Genomic DNA, 24,293 nt, shown 5'->3' on the forward strand with positions numbered 1-24,293 from the left:
AAAGAAAGAAACTCAACAAAGTATCTCCCTTTTTATTGTCTTACATATAAAACGCCTTGTTCTTTTTGCAGTCAAGTTAAGGTCCATCTTTTGAATAAATGTGATCCCTAACAGATGCAGGACATTTCTGCAGTTGTGTGAGCCAAATAGCACGGCAAATAAAGGGCTCCATCTTAAATAACACATTTCATCAACTAAAATGCTGACCCACTCAAAAGGTTGGTAAAGAAACACAATTTAAAAAATCTTTGAAAATTGAAACACCCTATATACATTTTTAAAATGCCTTTCAGCCTAATTTAGATAATAAACGTCTTATGTCTACATTTGTAAAAAAAAAAAAAAAGGCATCTTAAGAAATAAACACAAACTCAAATAAATCCAGTATATGTGCCATTAACAAATGCAACTTGTAGGGGAGGAACTGGTTTATTCCAAAAACTCTTTTAACCATAGTTGTACAACCAAAGCAATGAATACAAATGATCCATGTGTCACTTTTTTGTTGCTACATGCTGATTGTAAAAAATATTGATCTTTTCTTTGACAGAACGCAATGAGAGGACAGTGTAACATAGACAATGTGTGACAAAGAGAGACAAAATGACTGTACAAATAAAGCAAAGCACATGGTTTCCTCTTACATTCATATTTTCAACATACATTTGCTGTACAACAAAATTATAGACAATACAGACCATAGTGGCTGAAGCACACAGCACATACAGTTTAGCATTTGCCGATTGGTCTTTTTGCTTGATCTTGACGCTCAAAACCAGCAGTTTGGATGACAAACACGTTGGGAGTGTCAATGTTTGTTTGTTTTGTTTTTTTTTCTTTATCTGATGATGCAAACACGCAATAAACAAGTCATTCCGTCCACTGTCTATCTTTTATTTCCAACAGTCCTTCTCGCCGACGGAGGCTTTGCTGGTTAACTTCTGCAATCTTTGTGCACCACAAGCTTCCCTTCACTTCACTGGAAAACACATTAAGGAGGCTGCAGTCAAAACTATTGTCTTTTTTTTCAAGGTTCAAGTTAAAAAATGTGTCCAAATTAAATTGAGTAAAGGTCAACCTCAAAGAAAGACCTCATTAAAAAAAATGCCTCACCACTTATACACATTTAAGAGGCTCTCCAGTTGCCTTCAGAAACAGCCCAAATACTAGATGAATTTGTGGTATTTTAAAATAATAACAGAAAAAAAACAACGGTGAAAACAAACAAAACAATGCCTTATCTCATAAATGCTATAAGCTCATGTGTGGTTCTGTGATAGTTCTCCTTTTAATACTGACCTTGTTCAGTTGTCGATATCTGATATGTGGCTCTCTCTCTGCAATTACAAAAACATGAAAATAATAATAATAATATTAGTAATAGTTCTTTGACTTTAAGTAGGGGAGACCAGGACTCTATGCCACAATTTTTACGCTCCTACACATTTCTTGAAATGATTACATCATGTATACAATAAACAAAATTTGTACCAGATGAAAGAACAAATTCTCAAGCATATATTTTGTATTCATGTCATTTTCATATTTCGTGTCAGTGCCGAGTTATAAGCAATCAACTAGGAAGTAGAAACGTGACAGGTTATTGTAAGATGGGCTGAGGATATGTAATCAATTTGTGTATTTATAATCATGTTTTTATACACTCATTAATGTTTGCACACACACGCACTGACATTTATGCTTTAGCACACGCACACACGCACTTTTGCTTCCGTTGTCTAATAAGTTTCTATTTCCTTGCTTTCATTGTAAGCCATGATGTACTAGTTTCAGTTTCGTTATGACTCTCTTTCACGCTCGAATAAAAGAGGAGGTCGAACGCAAGAGAGCAGAGAGAGGGTGCTCAGGGCTGAAGGGAGCAAGATGGGTCTCTCTCTCACTTCCGGTCGACCGGTAAGGATGAACAACAATGCCTGCGTTTTTCCTGGTGAGATCAGTAAAATTATTTTCAGTCTAAAAAAGGCGTCAGGGCATTTTAAACCTGACAGTTATGTTGCAACAGATAAAACAAGGACAAAATTATTGTTCCCTTTTTTATTTAAGTTGTAAATTGCACTTGTTTCCTTTTCAACTTTATATTTGAAAGTAATGTTGAGTCAAACACAGCCTGTGCATTTGAGAAAGGCTTTATGACGATTTTTTATTATTTCCTATGGAAAAGTGGAATTAGATCCAAAGTATTATTATTACAGTTTGTGGAGATCAGATTTCATTATTCTGACATCCCACCATGTCACCGGCGCCCTCGTCCTCAAAGTAATCGTCGCCGCCGTCTGTCATCTCCCCCGCCTCGGCCTCAGCCGTCGCCCCCAGGTCCTCGTCGCCGGAGTGGTCGCCCTGGTCTCCGTGGTGACACTCGCATGCCTCCTCGTGTTTCCTCTGCATTTCTGTTCAAGAAGAGAGCGCCAGAACACCAATGTAACAAGAACAAACTTAACCAGCATATACTGCAACATAAAAAATATATTTTTGGATGGTCTATTCATATTGTTTTACCATGCTGCCTCTCAAATTTGTCCAACCTCCCAAGCAGGGAATCAATCTTGGTTTTGATCTGCGACAGTTCCTTTTTGATGCTCAGCAGCTGCTCTGTCTTCACTGCACAATGCACACAAAAATAATATGTGTGCTTTTATCGAGGACTATACCAAAATCTGAGAGGATGAAATTCAGATGATGTGGCTAATATAAAATAAACAAGATCTCTAAACAATTAATTAAAAAAAAAAACTATGGTGGGAAAATTTGATTGTACATTATTAATCGATAAATAAGCGATTTTGCCAAGAAAGGCAGAGATGAGCTGCAAACATTTTATGAAATGATGAGATTAAGATTAACCAGTCATCGGACTTTAACCCAATAGAGCATGCATTTGTATAAAATAAATGCAACAAATATTACGGGGCTATAGATGGTAATGGTAATGCTCGGTGGCCATATTTTGCCCATCTGCTTTATTCATACATAATCACATAGTGGCTGTACAGTATGATAAGAAAGCTGAACAAAGAATTTACGTTTGGGTCCCGTGACAGGAGATGGGATGTTGACAAGCCGGGAGGAAGAGGAGGAGCAGGAAGAGGATGAGGAAGAGCAGGCCCGGACGGAGAAAGATGACTTGATCTTACGTGGGGCAGACGGCACGACGAGGCGAGAGCGTTTGACCGGGATGATGGCCCGGGCGGGTGGCACCACACGACCGTGGTACTCAAACAGTCTGAAGGCACAGTAGATGCAATCAAAATGAGCAACGTCAACACAACCACGTTTTAGGAAACCATGCACAATAACACAAATCAAATAATTTGATGTAGTTTAATATTGTAGTGTTAAAACCCAAGTAAAATACAGTGGATGGAAAAGTAAATCCTTTGTTTGGTTACATAATCTAATAGGATTAAAAAAAATTAAACAGACTAACAGTATTCGTCACACTGCATCAATTGAATATAAGTTGCGTTGCTCTTTCTGGTGTGCCCATCTTGACCACCTGGGGGCAGTATAAGACAGACAGCCACACATATTTGTTCATTGAGACGTCTAAACTCCTTTCAGCTCATCAGTACGGCACTAATATTTTTTTTCTTTGCAGAGGACAAAGAATATATGACTGCGAGTACTGTTGTCTTTCTACTGTTTTTTTTCTTTGTGTTGCTGCTCTGTTTGAGTTCATTGTGTTGTTTGAAGCGGTACAGCACCGCAGCAGAGATGCTAATTAGTGTTATAGCATGGGGCATTAAGCTAGCGGCCTGAAAGGCTAAGAAATATATGTCTGCATTGTATTTATTTTATTGTATGTCTACTCTGACAGTAAACTTGATCTGGGAGTGGCCTTACTTAAACAACTTGAAGTGTCTTTTTTAAAATAATTTGCCAACGTGCGGCTTGTTGTGAAGTGAGTTGAGTTCACTGGCACCATACAGCACTCGTATCGTAACTTTGAGCTCGCATGTCAAGTAAAAAAATGAAAATCGGCCAAATGACAGCTTGTATATCAAACAATTCAGATTTACTTGTATCTCAAGGTATAGAATGTCTTCGGGATTTGATACTCCACAGAGAAGAGTACCCTGTCAAATCATTATGATTAAACTCCATTAAAAAAAAAAATGAAAAAAAATTGACGTACTATTGTCTCAAGAGTCTTTTACTCCCAAGGCCAAGTCAATTTTTTAAAGTTAGAAGTCATCAAAACAGTGACTCTTTTCTCCATCTCTACCTAAAATACAGATAATGACTCAAAGTAGCTATGCGAATCCTTTGTAATAATTCAAAGCACAGGAAGTAAACAAAGCAATGAAAATGTCAAAAAGGAAGATAAATAGACACGAATGAGCAGCCGGGGGACAATATGACAGTCGGCGCTCGGGTAAAAGCGTCATTAGGAAGCCCAGAGTGGAAGAAATAAAAAGCTCCCGATATGACGTTCATTATGTCTACATGCTAATATGCTCGCTTTGCCTTGGATGCTAATTCTAATGAGGAAACTCAACTGCCTCCCGAAAAAGGAGATGGCAAATATCAGGAAAATATGAGCACAATGGCCCTCCAGGGGCCTTCCAAATGATTTACTTGGGGTCTTACGGAAAGCCAAAAATCATAGTGTGGGCCGAACCTTTAAACTTGGTTTTAAAATGTTCCTTGCAACATTGCATCACAACACAATAAAACACAAAACATAAAAGTTATTTTCTTTGTGGAAACTGTAGCACACCTACAAAATAAAAAAAAAAACTGTTGACTGCTACCCACTAACAAATAAAAGAAAGAAAGAAAGAAAATAAGCCTAAATTACAAAAAACAATTTATAAAATGTATATTTGATAGAAGAAAATAACTTAAATCTTCTTATTAGGAACATGTAACATTAACAGTTTTTCTACTTTCACCGAGATAAATGAAGCGTTTCATATGCTGTAACTGCTAGCAGTAAATTCTTCAATAAAGGAAAGATTCAATAAAATGCAAATAAAATAATTAACATAAAATAATATTTGAAGCTTCTATTGTTATTATTATTATTATTATTATTATTAATACGATAGGAAAGTGCCATATCAAGAGATGGTCTTTTTATGAAAAGTAAAAAAATATATTTTTCGCGAGCAAAAAGCATTTGTGATGGCGGGGTGCTGCCACTAAGGGAAACACTGGGAAACAAATTACTACAGTGACGCTGGTGTGCACCTTGAACAAAGATTACATTTCCACACCCATTTCTTTATTTCCACCTCCGCTTAATCTACACACCGGGCACCACATCAATTCCACTTTATTTATGGTTTCAGTTCACCCATTGACACACACAAACGCTCAGAATCACCAGTTACAAGACGCTGCAGGCAACTGACGCGACACACGACGCATCATCTTTCTAGGAAGTCCAAACATGGCCGTAGCTTACGAACCGCTTATAAGGCTCTTTTTCGCGCGTTGCAATGGTCAGGTGACTGAAAGTTATTTTGTTGCAATAAATAACATGTTTTTTTCATTACTTTTTAGTGGACAATACGGGCCCTTAATTATTTAAATTTATAGTAAGAACTAAATGTGATTAAAATGCCTCTGAGCTAAAATAAAAGTAAATGTCTTATTGTATCATGTGATGCCCAAGGGAAGGGGCAAATGTTTTTTTTTGTTCTTGTTGAGAGTTTTCACATTAGCAATTAACTGAACATGGTTGTTATGTTGTTGAACTCCATTCCGTGTTTTTGTAAATATATATGTATTTTTGTCAATAATATTTTTGACTTTATGCTGTATTTTTGGTCTTTTTTTTATTTTTAATAAATATTCACTGTGTTGTCATTGGGGCACAATAAATGACTCTGGTGCATATATTCTGACTATGCCATTAATTTGGGAGGAGGTTAAAGAGAACCCAGCAACAACATTACACCATTTTTTGTTGTATTTTGTGGGAAGGCCAGAATGGAAAAAGGACAGTTTACATTAAAATGAATGAAAATAGAAAAGATGATTTGAGATATGACTGTTTTGACTTTGGAGCGTGGCTATGTAATGAATTAGGCACTTCCATGTATGTCAATGCACTGCTGTATTTTTTTATTTTTATCAACAACATACCTGCTGTAGAAATCATCTCTGTAGTAGTCATAGTCAAACTCGTAGCCACTGCCAAAACAAGTCAAAAATGAAGTTAGGAGTCCCATATGGACTTTGAATGAGGCCGATTAATGAAGGATTCCTCCTGCATGACCAGAACCCCTTTTGATTGACAGGTCATTTAATGATAGCAAATTGTCTGGACTAGCCTGCTCGCTGGAGGCTAAGATAAGCAGTCTGGGTTTACAAAAAAAATACCCTGTGTAAGCAAGACTTCAGAAGGGGGGTAGTTCTTCGAGGGCGCAAAATACAGTGGAACATCAATTTAACAGACTAATTGGGGAAACGGCTTGGCCATTAGAGCCCGTTACAATAAATTACTTTTTTGTGGCATCAAATGTACACCCAAAATTGTTCTTTTGGACTTTTTTCATAGCCTAAAATTGCCAGTGCAGACACATTTATTACAAAAATAAATAAATAAAAGCTTGAAACTGTTTTGGAAAGTTGTAAAGCTTGCTTACAGGGAGGATAATGGTGTCCATCTGGATGCGCTCAATTTTAGTGCTTCCTTTTTTCACCTCCATTCCAATTAGAAATAGGTAAGGCCTTAAAAAAAAAAAAAAAAAAAAACATATGGTACCAAAAATGGCATGGCTGAAAGAGTGCACACTACTGGTGGCAGTAAAAACAACAACCATGCGTATGAATAGGTCGATACGACATGCTCCTTTTGAGTTAACTGTGTGCTTACGGCAGATACGAATCTAATGTCAATGCTTTCCACTGCATTAAAAGGAACTCTCACCCTTGCTAACATGGCCGTCATGTGGCTCCATACATTGCTTTTGATAGGAAGGTCGCTCCTGCCAACAGAGTCGCAATGTGTCTGTGTGTGTTTTTTTCTTTTTTCTTTTTTGCCTTTCTCTACTTTGTCTGTATATCTATGACAGGAACGGTCTGTTTGTTGATGGCACAAGTAAACGATGCTGTTGTGAATTGCAGCCAATTCTGGATCTAACTCTGGACTGTAGGAGAAGCAAAATTCTTAATATTTTACAGGAATCCAGCCATCCGACGCCAAATCATTTTAGCTAGATATACTATGTATTTATGTGCATGTGTGTTGGTACAAAGCATGTTTAGGGTCATTTGCATTGTGGCTATTCATTTGTGAAGTCATAGGGTTGAGAAAATGGCGGGGCATAGCATCTTTGATTCATTGCAATGAACATTGCATTTTTAGATGAATATGACAATAAAATGAACTCAATTGTATAAGACATTAGGGGAGGTGTTTTGAGTCGACTGGACAATATTTTCTGTCCATTTAATTCAGGGACCATTAGATCGAGGTTCCACTGAATATTGTTTAATTGACAGTTTGAAAATTGGTACGTAAAATTGACGCCTAAGTGAATAAAGACTAAAAAAAAAAAATAAAAAAAATAAATGCTCATTATTTCTTTTTCCACCGCTAAAATATGTATCAATAGATTAAATTATAGATACAAATAACGAGTTTTTAAGAATATATTACAAGAACCAACAAATGACTAATCAAATGGAACAATATATTGATTATTATTGTTCTACTTAAGTCATATTAATGCATAAACGTGTTCCTTATAAGTTCATTGTAATTTTATTATGATTATGTTGTCGATTATAGATCTAGTGGCCCATAGCTTTTCATTTTTAATATTTTAAAATGATTAGAATTGGTTTTCAAACCATTCAGGAAAAAAATACAAAAATAGACAAAATTATAAAAAAGCTAGAAAATTTCAGATTAGAAATACACAAAAGTTTTCACTAAAAATGCAAAACTGTTAAAAAAAATATTAACTGAAAATGTACAAATAAAAAAAATACATCCAAAAATATTTGACAAAAATGTAAAAAGTACAAAAAAATACAGAAAGGTGATGTATCTTGTATCTGTTGTTTCAGACCAGTTTTTACCATAAACCATCTATTAACATGCGGACAAATGTAAATAAACACAAAAGTTAGATTAAAAACAACACGATAACAACACAATCTTCCTTTGAACTAATTAAAAAAATATTCATTATCACTTTTATTTTGTCAGCATGACATGTCATTATATTTAATTAACATTTATTCGTTGTGATTTCCTTAACAAGTGTTTAGTGGCGTACTTAAATGTTTACATTTTAAATAACGTATTCTCATTACCGTTATTAGTACATTTTGTGCTCATATCTTCTGCTTACATTTTAAAATCAAATTAGTTCAGAAAGTAGTAATCATTAAACAAATCATCCATGAAAGTCAGGGTCCAACCTGTAGAGGGACGACAGCGGCCTCTTGGTGGCCATTTTTGGCCGGTATGGTTTGGGCTCCCCTGCCATGTTGATATCTGGGAAGACAGAGCACATATTGGAAGATTAGCCATGCAAACAATCTTTCAACACCGTCAGTCCCACTTTGGCCATAAACACATGTCAATGAGCCACGGTGAAGCTGTGTGAACATTTTAGATCATGATTACCATAAGCAAACTGATGATGGTTATCAGTTTTAACAACAGCATTGAAAAGATATTCAAGAATTCTTGTGAAAATAAAAACAAAAGAACAACAAAATAAGATAAAATAAATATACAGGGATGCGGTTTGATTATGTGCAAAGATGGAGATGAGTCAAGGTGGGAGGAATTCTGAACAGTTCCATATAGCAGTCAGTGTTAGCACAAATCCTTCAGGCTTCTCCTGGAAATAAACGAAAAAATGTCAGTAAAACCCCGTAAGAACAGCTAAAAAGTATTTTCTGTGAATCAGATGCACTTTAAATTTTGGCAGGTGTGTGTGTCGACTCCCAAGTAATATGAATTTGAATGTTCTACTTCAACGGTGAACACAGCCACCTCCTCAGGTATAAGAAGGTGTGCACACATTTATCTTTACTGTGCCTCTTGAAAATATTTAATTTTATGTTATAGGTCATGTTGGAGGTGGTAAAGGTTTAAAAATGATTTATCTTGGTCTCAGTTTTTTTATATCAACTAAAGATGGCTTTTGAAAAGCAGTGTGTTTCCCTTTCTTTTTTCTTCTTTCATCATCTTCCATAGTTTGTTTCTTAAATTGTTTGTTTACTGTGACAACACGTACAAGATGGGAGAAGCTTGAAAAGCCGATTACGACACTTAGACGGTATTAATGATAAATCGTAATTTGAAGCGGAAATATTAACCAATCATTTTAAATTTTGTCACGGTTTGCTGGTAAAGCGTTTCATGCCTACAAATGAGTAACGCAGATGCATTAGCAGATGAATCCACACACAACGCCCGTCTCATTGTTATGATTGACAGCTCCTTCGACACGCTCCAAAAATGTCCTGGCTTTTGCTCAATCAGCCTCGAGTGTGTACTGTTCAAGGTCGCACATGACGACGCAAACAAATGGCAGACAGCCTGACGTGACAAGCCAGGATGTGAGTCTGACGGATGAGTCATCGCCGCCGACACCTGCGAAAAAGTTGTACTGATAAAATATTGACAGGCTCTGTAATCAAGCGGGAGGGTGTTGTTTACCCAGAAGACCGCTTCCACCGCACTCTAACTGGAGCATGCACAGCAAAAACGTTTAAAGGGCTCATCATTTTTCAATAACAAGCTCAATTTATGTATCCTTTATTCAAGAAAATGACATTAGCCAGCATTTTCTAATTTATTTTATTATTTATTTATGCACTTATTTATTTTCTATTTTTGTTTTGAAGAAATCAGTGACTAATAACGATTTGAAAACCGTCCCCTAAAAAGAAAGGATATGGCCATGCCAACTGGTCTTCGTGGAGTCACAGGAGGGACCGTTTACAATTTGCCCATTCAAAATCATTTTAAATACGCCGCTAATAATGTCAAAATAACAGTACCAACCAGCCCCAAAATTTATGTGGCCATCTCTACTTAGGCTCACTTCAACCACTCACTTTCAGTGGGTGACTTAAAAGAGAATGAAGAAATGAGCAGCTTACGTCTCACGCCTACTCCGTTTTGTTTAACATTCACATTAACCGGGAGAAAAATACAAAAAAAAAAAAAAAAAACTTTTTGATTGGCGGGCCACAATGGGGTCTAAAAATTGACAGAGGGGCTGGACCGGGAGCAGATGGATGGAGTGTTTTGGTAACCTCACCTCATCGGAGAAAAAAAATGTTTAATTTTAAATGAAAGTAAACAAATGCATAATAACAATATATATATGTCTTTGAAAAAGCACAGTATTTAGAAAATAAAACATTAACAAGGTTTATTAATTAAATTTTTTTCAAGTTCGGCGGGCCGGATTAAAACGTTTAATGGGCTGCATGTGGCCCCCGGGCCATAGTTTGCCCACGCCTGCAATAGACTGTGGCGTATGGTCGCTCCACAATGTTAAGTCCGTCCGCTTTGAAATTGCGGGTTGCACCCACAATTGTATTTTTGTTTGCTTGGAACTTGCTTTGAGCTTGCACCTTGTTTATCCCAAATTCCCTGCTGTCTCGAAAGCAAGCTATGAAGTCTGCCTAGCAACAAGTTTCCAAAAAGTCATCTCTCTCATTTGCAACATCTTGCTGTTTGGTAACCATGTTTTCCTTTTATCAAGGACTCTTCCCAACATCTCTCTGATGGCCTAAAGCAGAAGGAGGTAGAAGAGAGGGAGAGGAGAAGTTGGATGCATCAGTGGCTCTCAGGTGCACAGGGACAGCTGCATCCTTGTAATTAGGCCGCAGGAAGACATGAAGGATAGCTCCCGTAATAAACAGCACTCTCCTGTGGTCCCCACCCCGCTCACGTCGTAAAAGCGCTGCAAAATGAAACACTTCGTGACGGCCTCACTGATTAATTACACTCATTATGCGGGTAAAAATGGCGCAAAAGTGTGTACTTGTTGCCGTGAGAGTACGTTAAAAGTTGAGGAGGCAGAGCGGATGGAGGGCGGTGTTGCCAAGCTATAGCAGCCCCAGAAGTCCAGGTTTGAGAGTTTCATCATGTTCAAGGCATTACAGGCACAGCACAGTACAAGAACACACAAACTCGCTGTACGAGTCGCATGAAAACAATTAGCCCTCGCTATATAATGGAGTCACATTTAAAAGCTTCAACCCATGACAGATTTTTAAAATCTCATTTATACTGCATATTATTCACTATATTACAGGATTTTATGTTTACAGGATTTCGCTGTTTGCTTTTGGACTGATACTAAAGAACAATAACTGCACGTCAGGAGGAAAGAGTCTGGGACAATGTCACGCCTAACAAAAGAAGTACAACAGGATGACTCAAGTTACATCAATAGTAAAGTAAGCTTCGTTAGCTTCAGCAATTTAATATAGCCAACAATCGCTAGTTAGAACAAATTGTACTCAATCCGTGGTCAAGTCCACAGCCGGTGTTGCACTTTCAATCACTTTATTGACCAAAAGGTAACAAAATAAACAAGCACATAATCACACACAAGCTACCGCTTGCCACAAATGACACCACGTTACCCACCACAGAGTGGCTAACGGGTTAGCCATTTAACAGCCAATCCACTGTACAATCATATCCACTCAGTCCAGCATCCCTCAATAGTCACACACATTCAGTCACAGACAGGCACAGATACTACAGTACTGTAGAGTGTGAGGATGGTGACCCTAAGTGGATAAAAATAATACGGTCACGTCACGTGCATGATTTTGGTATTGTATGCATGAAGGGATCCCTCTGGAAGAGCTAGAAGACGTGGCTGTGGAGAAGGAAGCCTGGGCTTCCCTGCTGAAGCTGTAGAGGGTTGTGACAACTTGACCAAATACGGTCCAACAAGTGTTCATTCTTTTGGTTCTGTGACTGTGCACTGCTCGTGGCACCAACAGTCTTTTAGAAGTTCACAAGAAACCTGCAGCTTTTCCTTCTTACAACTGCATTCATCTTAACCGAATTCTTATCAAGCAGTGCAAGTCCTCTCAATAAACCAGAGCTCAGGTTTTGTTTTGGGCTGCAGTTTTTCACAAAGCCACAGAGTCCAGTATGGATCGGCAGGAGGAGTGCAAGCAGAGGGGACAAAGATCTGATCAAAGGCTGATGAGAACCAACCTGCAGTGAGAGGGTTAAATATCCTACGGCTCCATGTAGGAGCAGCTGTTTTAACTGCATCAAAGGAGAAACCCACTTCAAAGAGTACAGCATATGATCAGAAGTCACATTCTTGTCAAAGATTTTCATCTCAGAAATAGAGAGACCATAGGAGAACAAGGCCTAATGCAGGGAATCACCAATGCCCGTGAGCTCCTGGTAGCCCCCGAGGACCACCAGAGTAGCCTGAGGGGCTGTATTATAAATAGTTCAACAGTGAGATGGTCTACATCCCTTTGTCTTGCTGTTTTAAAATAAATAAATAGTGCCATTTATATCTGAGTTGCATTTATGAGTAACTTGTGTTCGTTACAATTATTCTATGAAACAAACTTGGATTACAATGCAAACAATATTTTAGTACTGAGCATCAAGCTGCCGCTCATTAAAAATGCTGCAACGACGGGTTCTGACCAGAACAGTCAGATGAAGAAAAGATTTTAAAATTCGGTTACTGGTCTATAAATCTCTGAATGGATTGGGTCGGCAGGTCAGTCCCTCAGTCATCCTTCTGTCGTTATTTCAGGCAGGCTCTGTCCGTCATCGTCAATGACAGCCAATTAACATCGAGAACTTACATACTATGTCACACATGCATAAAAAAAAAAAAACAATGACAGTTGGGTTTTTTTGGTTGTTTTTTAGTAAACTTCCACATTCCAAAAACATGCATGGCTGATGGTTGTTTGTCATTGGCTGGCAATTAGTCCAAGGTGTACCCTCCATACTGCCCAAGAAGTAACTTTCAGTTTCAAAACGGTTGGTGACCCGTGGCATAATGTAGGTGTTGGACCAGTCCTTCAACAACAGTTTCTCAGTGCAGCACAGGTGAATTTGACATAATTTCAGCGAGATCAGAAACTTAATTTTAAAAATCATTATCGTATTGGGCAGGACAGTAGATGACAAGACACAGCACTGGTCCTCCTCCCTGTTCGCAGTGAGTCAAAAGATTGCAAAAGTTCAACGATGGTGCTATTTTCACCATCTCCAATTCCAATCTTCATCACATAGATAGAGTCCAGGCCATGGCAAAACTGAAAGAAATCTCTCAGGATAAAAGTTTTGTCAACCAATCGTCTGGCAAGCCAATTATGATGGCAGCTGGGGTCCGTGGAACTGGAAACTCAAGAGAGCATCCTCAACAGTGGGAGGTTTGCTCCACAAAAGCAGGAAAAAAACTACAATGGCTTGTATCTTGAAAACCTCTTAAGTTAGGTCACTGGTACCTCAAGGCACCACTGTATATACTATTCGATATTTTTCTGTAGCTCCTGTATCAGATTGCTTTGGATGAGCGCCGTTGATTGTTCTTGACAACGCGTTCACAGGGCAGTGATGTATGACACCACATGAGAGAGAGACTACATGATGTTAATCCCCAAAGATAATCTTTCGGCAGGCAAAGTCAGAACAAAGTCAGTGTCGTCTGTGAGGGGCGTTTTTCCGAGCGGTTGAGCGTGGTGCATTTGATGAAACATTTGATGAAATCATGCAGAGCATCTGCGCCAATACAAATGCATTTGTAAGAAGCATCGCCACAGTGTTCCCGAGATTTCAATCTATGCCGTGTTCTCTGTGCCCTGTAAATCTGACAGGCCAGACTTCAATAATCCCCCATCTTGTCTCAAGGGCACACGCAACGACAACGCTTCCGCGTTTTTATTGCAACCGAGAGTGTGTTTCCTCTTGGAAGGACGGCATGACAAAGCGGACTCTTTCAGTGATTCAGGCTACAAGATTGAGAACATATTCAAAATGGAACCAACAAACTAGCTGCATCTCACATGTTTAGCTAAAGATGCCATTAAAGGTAACGTACATCACATTTTCATCATTGGTCAGTGTACATGTCATGTCATAAATTGCAACACTGATGGTTGGCCGATTACATCTCTCAATCACTAATAGTCAGTCTATATGTCATAAGCAGCGAAACCTCTGGTTGGTCGAGTACCTCGCGTACTTTTAGTTGGCCAGTCATTATCCTCAACCACAATTGGTTGTTAATTTTTCATTTCTGCTCACTCTATACTTCAGTCTTTAACCACCAACTATTTACGAGTTTAAGTTACTTGTTTATCATTGGGAAATTTGCTCTCTATGGGCTGCATTTTAATAGCATGTGCGTAAAAACTGTTTCATCTTCATTTTCAAGTCTAGTTAGATTTTTGTTTGGCATTCGGCCATGCTTAGAGTTCTGGTAGCCCAAGGACATTTTCTTTTTATGCACCCCCGGGGTAAATTAAAATTTGGTGATAGAAAGTAGACTAGACCCCAGATCAGCTAAATGCAGGTCTAAGTTGTGGCGCAGGTGGTGTAACGTGATTTTGGTGGATATGATCGAAGTGCAGGCAGATTCTGCGCTCCGCTGATATGTATCTGGATGCTATCGTGTTTTATTCATAAATCGGACAACAGCGTGCTTCAAACCCCCATCATCATCTTTATATTTTTAATACTGTTCCGTGTCTTGGACTGGGTGAGACATCACATTACAAGTCACCGACCAGACCATGCCCAATCGTCGCATGTTTCTGTCAAGATTAAGTCCATTGCCGCAGATCCGACAAACAGCTGGCAAAGTCATGTCAGCGAAGGCATTATGTGCATGTGAAAAGACAAAAAAAATAAATAAAAAAATAAGAGAACATCTTTGTTCCATATTGTAGCTCCACTGACATGCCATCGTCATGGTCCTTGAAGCATCCCAGATGCCAGATGACCAATTGTTGAGTATGTCACACTAGGTCAAGGCAACTCAATCGGCTACGAGACACAACATTTGGCTGCGACATGTCGGTTCAAAATCGGGCTACATTTGTGTCATCTGATTATTGCATTAAAGACACCTAAGAAGTGCGGTGCGAGGATGCCAAGGTAGAGGACAGCTTGTATTTCGTAATGTTCACTAAATTCGGAATGGACGTGTGGATTAATCCATACCTCGTCCTTTCATAATGAATTCTCTGTACTTTGCTCTCAAGCCCTCATGAGGAAAATGGCCACTTTGGCAGCCCGTAAATTTCATCCTGAGCTCCTAATGTGATTATTTTTTACGAGATAGGCCCAAGTATGGGAATTTGAAGGGATTAATACATCATGAGCACAGTGCAACGCTACAGGTTTTAGTGTTCCATTTGGATAAAAGCTGACGAGACAACATTTTCATGATAACTCATTCTTCTATGGCCTTTTAATCAAGCAAAAGAGGCAAAACAAACTCTCAGTATACAACTCTCAGATGCAGAGTTTATTCATTTGTCATCTGTTTTGAAGATGAAAATGAAGCCTAAAGCAAGAACATCTTACAACTTTAAATAACTTTTTTGAAGGCCACTTTGATCAAATTCAAAGCCCTTTTAGTCAGTAAATACGGGCACACACACATCCATACATATATACATATATATATATATATATATATATATATATATATATATATATATATTTAAATCTGTCAACGTCTCACGTGACATCAGGCATGGTTACGGTTTGAATTATAAGTTCTTCATCCTACTTTAAATACATTTTTTTCCCCACAAATTTTTGGTTGTATCCAAAGTGTACACCTATGCATTTTTTGGAATAATTTGTGACAAGTGGTGAGGTATGCTCGCCAGGTCGAGATTTCCAGAAGACTCATAAAGTTTGATTTCTAGGTTTGGTCTTACTTTAAAGGAACTATTAATATTCTTCTGATAATTTATTCAATATCTAAAGTTTACAATCCAGGTAGTTTGTGGCTGGAGTTAATAGCTAACATTAGCGCTTGCTGCACTTAATTCCGGTGAAGTATGCTGTAGCCTAAATTAGCCTGGACCTTGTGATGTTCTGATATTGTATTCTGAGTGTTTGGGTAATCTAAAGGAATACTTTTTCCAGTAATTTTAGAAGGTACTTATCCAAACTGTATAACAATTAAATTAGTTTGCGGCTAGTGCAAGTGAGTTAGTGTTATTATTTTGTTATCAATTTCACCATGAATACCAAATGTTCCTATGTAGCTTCCCGAGACAGACATTATTACATATTCATAATTGTTGCAGTTGTTGCAAATACCACCTGAGAGCTGTCTTACGCAAGCCCACTCCTTACTGAGCAATCAAAAGGCAAGTACACAACACTCTATCCGCACATCATTTTTCCACTCACGAGTAACCACTGATGTATGCTTCAAAGCTGCATAAAACCTGCGCCCAAGTCAGTAAGATGACAAAAAGAAATCTGAATTGATTAAAATTAAGGGGTATAATGATATTTTGAGGGGTATAAACTGACCATCTAGATCAGCAGTGAAGACAAGACAATTAATTATCATAGATACAATTTAGACAACAGTTTACAATTACAATCATAACTATATATATATATATATATATATATATACTTACATTTGCAACATCTCCAATCAGAAAGAGTGAGCAATTTAGTTTTATTTTAATTCCATCAATAAGTTATTTAATTTACTTAAAATTGTGTGACAAATGAGAATCAAGGTTTTGTGATGGCCATCGCTTGACGCTTGACTCGATAATTTATTATTATTATTTTACAAGGTAAATATTTAAAAAAGAAATATTGAAATTAATCAAAAATTCTAAATAAATACAATATAAATAGTAACACACGGATGTACAGTGACTAATTTGAGTAATTGTGTCTATTAAAGGGTATCTACACATGTTTTTGTTAGTAAAAATAATCATTAAACATAATTAATGTATTAAAAACAAACAAAACTAAACTAAAATGTATCATTTTTCTTCTCTAAATGTACCTTAAACGTTCATGTAATCAGGTTCCAATGGCACATTAAACTCACAGACGATCAATTATCAATTTTTGATCTCAAGGACTGTTACAAAAAAAAAAAAAATCAAACGAGAGCCAAAGAAAAACAGTAGAAAAAAACCTTTTTGAATATATATCCCATGTTCCCCTTCTTGGGATATAATGACGTGAACATTTATTGAGCATTTAAATGCTTCAGTCGGCATAAAAACTCATGAATCCGATATAGTGTGTTCAATGTTCGTGTGTTTCAATGCAAAAGACATTGAAACTGTTAGAGGAAAAACTATCAGATCAAATCAACTTTTGAGACTACAGCGAACCCGTCCCCATACAACATTGTAACAATCTTCTTGTAAAGTAAATATACTCACATCTTTGAATGCGGCGGCGCCTGCCTTTGTACATGTCAGGAACGGACAGAAAAAACGGGAAAAGACGCTAGACTTTACCTCTTCTTCCTCCCTCTCCTACTCCCCAAAAACAGACAGCCTGTGTGTGAGTGCTTCCAGCCCCAGACTGCCAGCATAGCCGCTTCAGACCGTACCATTTGTCAAAACATCCCGGGGGGGTGAATGAATGCGGGGTGGGGGCTTGCCCGGAAATACCCCCTCAGTAAACTGCCAGGTGTGAGTCCTGCTCGCCTGTTTTTTGTTTTCGGCGCGGATGTGATTCTGTTTTGTTTTTTGTTTGTTTGTTTTTTTTGCGCATCAATAATGCCACATTTGTGTGAGGTTAATCGTACTATTTCTGTATTTTAAATTACAATTTGCTTCAGGAACGGATACATTTATTCATTTCTATAGGAGTTGGGTTTACAATGATTTTTTGATTTTTTAAAATATTTTATTTAATATTAAAATACTTTCATTTTAAAAGGCAACTGTTTTCATGAATAAAAAAGGAAAGTAAAATATGCTCATGAAAACAAATCAATATACAGGCCATAATGTGAAGAATTCACTTATGATCCGTATGCTGCAGTTTAGTTAGTCATTCTTCATGGAGGATAAAAAACAACCGAAGGAATATTGCTATATTGTCTGTCTGCTTGTGTTCAAAGATCCGTTGTGTAACCCTCATATGGCGGGTCAGATTGACCAATGTTTAAAGTTAATAGTAAAATGTGTGTGGTAAATTCAAAAGTAGTGCTTCAATACATACCTTCAACATCTCTGGATTACAAGACAGTGGGTCAGTTTGAGTCTGAGCAGAACAGGTGGACAACCTGAACTGGTTGCCAGCCAATTGCAGGGCACACAGAGACAAACAACCATCCGTGCTCACACTCATACCTAGGGGCAATTTAGAGTGTCCAATCAACCTGCAATACATGTTTTTGGAATGTGAGAGGAAACCGGAGTACCCGGAGAAAACCTACGCAGGTACGGGGAGAACATGTAAACTACACACAGGATGGCCGGAGCCGGGATTGAACCGACAACTGACGCTGTCTCTCACCGTGAGGCCATCGTGCTAACCAGTCGGCCACCGTGCCGCCCCGGTTCTATATAGTGATCTTGAATTTTATTTTATTTTTGCTATAGTTTTTCTTTTTTGGGTCGAGGGGTGTTGGTTGGGCTGGAACACAATAACCTCTCATAATCTAATCAATCCAATTGATCGCTGTCCTAGAAGAAATTTTGTGACCATATTCTTACCGCAGTGACATTTAAGGGCCAAGAAACCCTGTCAATTTGAAAGGGGGTTCATTTAGTCAGCCCATAGCATTGTTCAATACAAAAAAAATATTTCCTTCCATCCATTATCTGAGCCGCTTCTCCTCACGAGGGCCGCGGACATGCTGGAGATAATTCCCGCTGTCTTGGGGCAGTAGGTGGCAGAGCACACAAAGACGAACAACCGCCTGCGCTCACAATCACATCTAGGGACATTTCAGGGTGTCCAATCAACCTGCCATGCATGTTCTTGGAATGCGGGAGGAAACTGGAGTACCTGCAGCAAACCCACGCACACATATGTCAAAGCCACATAGGAAGAATCGAACCCTGCCGCACTGGACTGAGAGGCGGACGGGGTAACCACTGGGTTACCATGCCTCTCTAATATTAAACCAAAAAGCCAGCAAAATGCCATTTTATTGAAAGTTTCTTTGCAATGGGGAAAAAGGCGCACAGACAATACCAGAAGACCTAATATGGATTTATCACACCAGGTGACCAAGCCGCTGTGCACAATATGTGGCGAGCGGCTCATCACTCAATGAAACCTTCAAATCTGATTCATCAACAAATGCAAGCAAGGCTAAAAAGTCAAAAACAAAGAAAAAGTGGATTCACGTTTATCCTACCCCAAATAGACGTCACAATGCTTGCAACTGTTACATGACCAAACTCAGAAAACAAGTGGGGAACCCACCCTGTATTGGAGGGAAGGCCACCTTTTGGGGATTTGTACTAATGAAACAAAATAATGAGTCAGTTTGAAGATTTCCCTTGTAAAATTCATGCATCCTGTTGCTGCCCTTGAAGCCGGATGGGACAAGAAAACAGGCTGACCTCCCTGAGTTAAAATATGTGCTTTCTTCATCTTCTAAATGTAATTGTCACACATTTTTGTTGTCTATTCCAATTGAATTCAAAGCGTGCAGACTGATCAGATTTAAACAGTACGACAGCTGTTGCTGCCTTCATGACCACAGAGGAAGCCACCTTGGAAGTGTATAATATTATTCATGCATCTCATTACCATCATGGGATTTGGAGCTGGAGCCCATCAATCCCCTTCCACACCCCACAAAAAAAATAAAATAAAATCTCCCAGTGTTATGTTTAACACTAGCACCATCTAGTGTCCACAAAGGTGGAAAATCCATGAACGCAAGAGGCTGATACCAAAAAAAAAAAACGATTGTATTTGTACATATACAAATACACGTACACACATTTCAAAAATACATTTTGATCTTCTGTTCAGTATAAAAAAAGCATGCAGAGATGAGCTATAATAAAAAGCAAAATGGAAACAATATCCATCCATCTTCGGCGAGTAGGAAGGGTACACCCCGAACTGGTTGCCAGCCAATCACAGGGCACAAATAGACAATAATCATTCACACTCACAATCTCACCTAGGCACAATTAAGAGTGGGTAATTGAGATATACATAAAATGACAACCAAAATAAAATGAAAAAAAAGAGAAAAAAGAAACATAAAACAACAGATTTAAGTTAAAAATGAATTACTTCAATAAGATAAAGCAAATAAAATATAAAATAAAGTATAATAATATATAAATATGATTTTCAGAGAAAAAAACACTCCAGTAATTTAGATTCACTTATTTTTCCGCTCGCAGTGTTGATATACCTAACCCCCAAAAAGTAAAACTTTATAAAACAAACGATAAATAAACAAACTATTCAAATTTGTGACGTTTTAAATGTTATAAAAACACAATCATTTAAGCGTCATCCAAATAATACTGTAAAAATAAATGTGAAAGAAAATTATCAGCGAGAAACTGCAGTGGGGTGATTCCTCCACAAAGAGGCACTGGGGGACTATAACACAACAATATGGCGCTCATCTAGTCAGAAGGAGTAATGTACTGTATCTTGGCAGACATTATACTAAAACACAATCAAGTCTCCATAAATGCATGATTCATCAGTCACAAGCCAACTGATTGGACATTAGCCAGTCGGAAGTGAATAACCTTAACGCACAATATACATAATTGTATCTCAGCATGATTTGGACGTGACCTCGTCAAGCCCTCGATAGCACACCTCCAATGCAGCCAAGTGAACTTCATGTTTTAAACATGAGGTGCACAAGTTCATCTTGAGAGGGGTGACCCAGTCACACCTGCAGCGGAACCCTCTCACTTCCATGAATTCTTAAAACTAGTCTATTCTGTATATGGGTGCAACGGAAGAAGGCTGACTTTTTTTTTCTTTCTTTTTTTTTTTAAACTTATCCTTTGAAGGAAGGGTGTGATTAGAAAGGAGGAAAGGAAAGACAGTTGACAGGAAAGAAGGGATGGAGGAAGGCAGGAGGAAGGATGGATAGAAGGAATGAACGATGATATGGTAGGGAAAGAATGAAGAATTTAAAGAATGAAAGCATGACAAAAGGAGGATAGGAAAAAGATGGTATGAAGGAGGACGGAAAGAAGGGAGAAAAGAAGAAGGAAGAGCATTAGAAGTAAAATAGATGGAAAGAAAGAAAGGGAGCAAAGAGGGCGGGAGGAAGAAATGAAGTGGGAAGAAAAGAAGAGAAAAGAGGAGGAATGGAGGGAGGCAAGAAATAAGATCGGAAGGAAGGAAGAAAGGCAAAAAGGATGTGTGAAAGGGATGAATGTACGAACAGTGGAAGTAAAGTAGGAAGAAGGGAAGGAAGCCGTAAAATGGAAGGCGAAAAAGGTAGTAAAAGGTGGAAGGGAGGAAAAGGAGATTAAAAAAAGAACGATTGATTGATTGTTAAATTTATTCCACCCACTTTAATCATAAAAAAAGTTGTCAATATAGAGAGAGGTTTTTTTCAGGGGAAACAAGCAAAGTATAAAGGTGAAATGAGGGAAGGCATAAAAAAAGGGTCATAATATGGAAGAAAGGGTGGGAAAAAAAAGAATGACGGTAGAAAAGAAGGAAGGAAAAACAGTGAGGGGTGAAAGTTAAGTATGAAGGAATTAAGGGAAGGAGGGGGAAATGATTATACAATGAAAGGAAGGGAGGTAGGAAAGTGAGAGGAAATCAGGGCGGGGGGGGAAACAATAGAGGATTAAGGAAGGACAGTAATGAAGGACAAAAGTAAAGAAGGAAGGACGGAAGGAAGGATTAAAGCAAAGGGTTATGGTACTAAAAGATGGAAAGAAGTCATGTAGGGAAGAGAAAAGGAAGTTAGGAAGGGGTCAGAAGGAATGGTGGACAGAAGAAATTAAGTGATGGAATGATGGAAGGGAGAAAGTGAAGGAGAAGGTAGTAAGGAAGTCTCTGAAAGAAGGATGGGTGGAATGAAGGAAAAAGATGAAAGAAGGGATGGCTGGATAAAAAAGTATGTATGGAAGACAGGAAGGAAGGGAATAAGGATGCCACGCATGCATTTTAACTGTATTACACTTATTTTATATACTACTAACTTATTTTTACATTTATGTGATGGTTAAAATGTGACTAAGTATGTGAGAAATGCATTTTAAATGTATTGTAGTTATTTTATACACAAGTAACTTATTTGTACATTTATGTGCCAGTTAAAAATGTGACCTTCAATAATTGCTTGTGTGCTTTACATAGGGTTGAATTAATTAAGATAGCTACATTTTAAAACCCTGGGACATTTCATAATTTGGGTTTTTAAACTTTTCTTTTAGACCTTTTTGGTCAATGTAGAAAAAAAATGCCATTGTGAATTCCACAGTTTCCGTTAGTTAGTGCTCCATCCGTTCTTCATTTCACTCTTGACAGACCGCTGCATATTTGACTCTTTTATTATGTTCTTATATTACTTTACCGCGACAAGTTAATAATGATCATACAGAAGGGGCAAAAAAGACACAGTGGGGTGAGTAATTGTGTGACAGTGGAGCCTAAAAGGTTAATTAAAAAATCATATGCTCAGTTGCTTTAACAGCACACAGCTCCTAACCTTGGAGAGAAGAAGAAAAAGAAGCAGCCGCCAGCTCTTCTGAGAGGAAAATTCAATTTTTGCACAAGTGAGTGTTCAAGGGCACCTCAGCAGTGCGATGGCACCAGTCCAGCAGTAGCAGCACCACTTTTGGACAACTTAAGTACAGTGGACACAAAAAAGCCGGCTGTGAAATGTCAGCTTTAAACAGGACCAAGATAAAGCACGGCAAAACATTCCCCCTCACTTTAATGGGATTTATAAGCGGGGCAACTCAATTGAACTAAAGAAAGTCATCGTTTCAAGAGGGGAAGTCAAAATAAACACCACGTGATGTGGTTGCACAAGTATGCACACCCTCTTGTAACGGTATCGGATTGACGTTCCAAATTAACCAGTCACATTCAAACTCATGGTAAAAAGAAGTCAGCACGTACCTGACACTATTTTAGGTGCCATTGATCAACCTCAAATAAAGTTCAGCTGTTGGATAAAATATGACTCAACAAGTTGCACTAAACCATGATTGGACAGTCATCAAGGATCAACTCCACAAGTGTTCTGCTTTCTCTTGGGCTTTTTGTGTTTTTTTGGGGTGATGGCAAAGAGGAAAAACATGATAACCATAGAACAAAACTGGAAATGGAACATACGGCCTCCTCCGTTCTTTACTTTTCAATTGGCCTAATAAGCATATCTTTGGAATGCCGAAGTATTCAAAAAAAAAAACAAAAAAAAAAAAACAAGCACAGAAAGGACACAGTCGAGATTCAAACCCAAATATCAAACTGTGAGGCATATATGCAAAACACTCATCTACCATGCTGCTTTCCACCAAGTATGATTATTCATTTTTCAAATAAAAATATTTGACATATTTCACTGCCACATTCTAACTTTTTTGCATCTCATCTTTGAGTGGCCACACATGGGAAGAAAAGCGACCATTTCAAGTTTCTGCTTCAGCACATTTTTCAAGCGTCCATGGCCGATATGCTAATGTGCGCAACATCCATAGTTGTCGCGTCAATTGGCTTCGATTTGCATTTCCAGACTATTTTGTGTAAGTCTAGCTCGGCCTGGGGTCGCACTAAAAGGTGCGTAATAGCGTGACGAGACTTGACGTGACGTGCACTAATCATCAAACGTTCATGCAGTCGTTACAAAAACACTGGTTTCTGATCAAAAAGCGGCAAATACATTTGTAAAAAGAAACGTGTATCTCTAGTATTTGTAGTAGCTTTTGTCACATCGCAAATTGTAAAACCAAAATTAGCTTTTGATGACAAAAATAATTTACAAATATTCACCTCCAGCTGAACCATCGTGACTATTTTACACGGCATAATCCTCATTTACTCCATGAATTCATCTTTTCATTTTTTCATATTATATGTCCTACAATATTTGTCCAAGTGATGGGCGTGTACAAGTACCAGGTATCAGGCTGATTTCAAGGTATCGGTACTCTCTCTTGTGGCCATTTCACCATCAGGAACAAAAGGCTTTAAGATGCAATTTCTGTAAGTATATACATTTTAAAAAATTATGCTAATGAATTTACATGAATTGATATGGATGTCACTATTTTACACACAACCTAAAGTCACAGTTTGTATAAAAAAAATTTAATCAAAACAACGTACCAGATGAAATCAAACAAATATGTCACTTAAATAT

General features: G+C 38.0%; 1 protein-coding gene and 1 long non-coding RNA gene across 8 annotated transcripts in view; one reads left to right on the forward strand and one right to left on the reverse strand.

Moving 5' to 3' along the window:
- Nucleotides 1-9: 9 nt before the first annotated feature.
- LOC148325875 (RNA-binding Raly-like protein) overlaps nucleotides 10-24,293 on the reverse strand; it is a 46,942-nt gene continuing 22,658 nt past the window's right edge. For 4 of the 7 annotated variants that reach the window (XM_088311810.1, XM_088311813.1, XM_088311816.1 and 1 more), the window contains 7 exons: nucleotides 8,401-8,476; nucleotides 6,112-6,159; nucleotides 3,042-3,241; nucleotides 2,518-2,619; nucleotides 2,251-2,408; nucleotides 1,300-1,337; nucleotides 10-979 (listed from right to left, as the gene is read on the reverse strand). In XM_088311810.1, the coding sequence (XP_088167936.1) occupies nucleotides 1,305-1,337; nucleotides 2,251-2,408; nucleotides 2,518-2,619; nucleotides 3,042-3,241; nucleotides 6,112-6,159; nucleotides 8,401-8,476 (617 nt within the window). In that variant the 3' untranslated portion in view covers nucleotides 10-979; nucleotides 1,300-1,304. The remainder of the gene's footprint in view (nucleotides 980-1,299; nucleotides 1,338-2,250; nucleotides 2,409-2,517; nucleotides 2,620-3,041; nucleotides 3,242-6,111; nucleotides 6,160-8,400; nucleotides 8,477-24,293) is intronic. The other 3 variants (XM_088311815.1, XM_088311817.1, XM_088311814.1) reach the window with 3 other exon arrangements.
- Nucleotides 1,835-4,870, forward strand: LOC148325876 (uncharacterized). The gene is made up of 3 exons (XR_015846213.1): nucleotides 1,835-1,948; nucleotides 2,322-2,439; nucleotides 3,060-4,870. It is a non-coding gene; the product is annotated as an uncharacterized LOC148325876 (long non-coding RNA).

This window comes from Idiotropiscis lumnitzeri, chromosome 12 (genome assembly GCF_059441095.1).
Source record: "Idiotropiscis lumnitzeri isolate Australia: NSW breed Sydney's pygmy pipehorse chromosome 12, RoL_Ilum_1.0, whole genome shotgun sequence".
Taxonomy (NCBI): Eukaryota; Metazoa; Chordata; class Actinopteri; order Syngnathiformes; family Syngnathidae; genus Idiotropiscis; species Idiotropiscis lumnitzeri.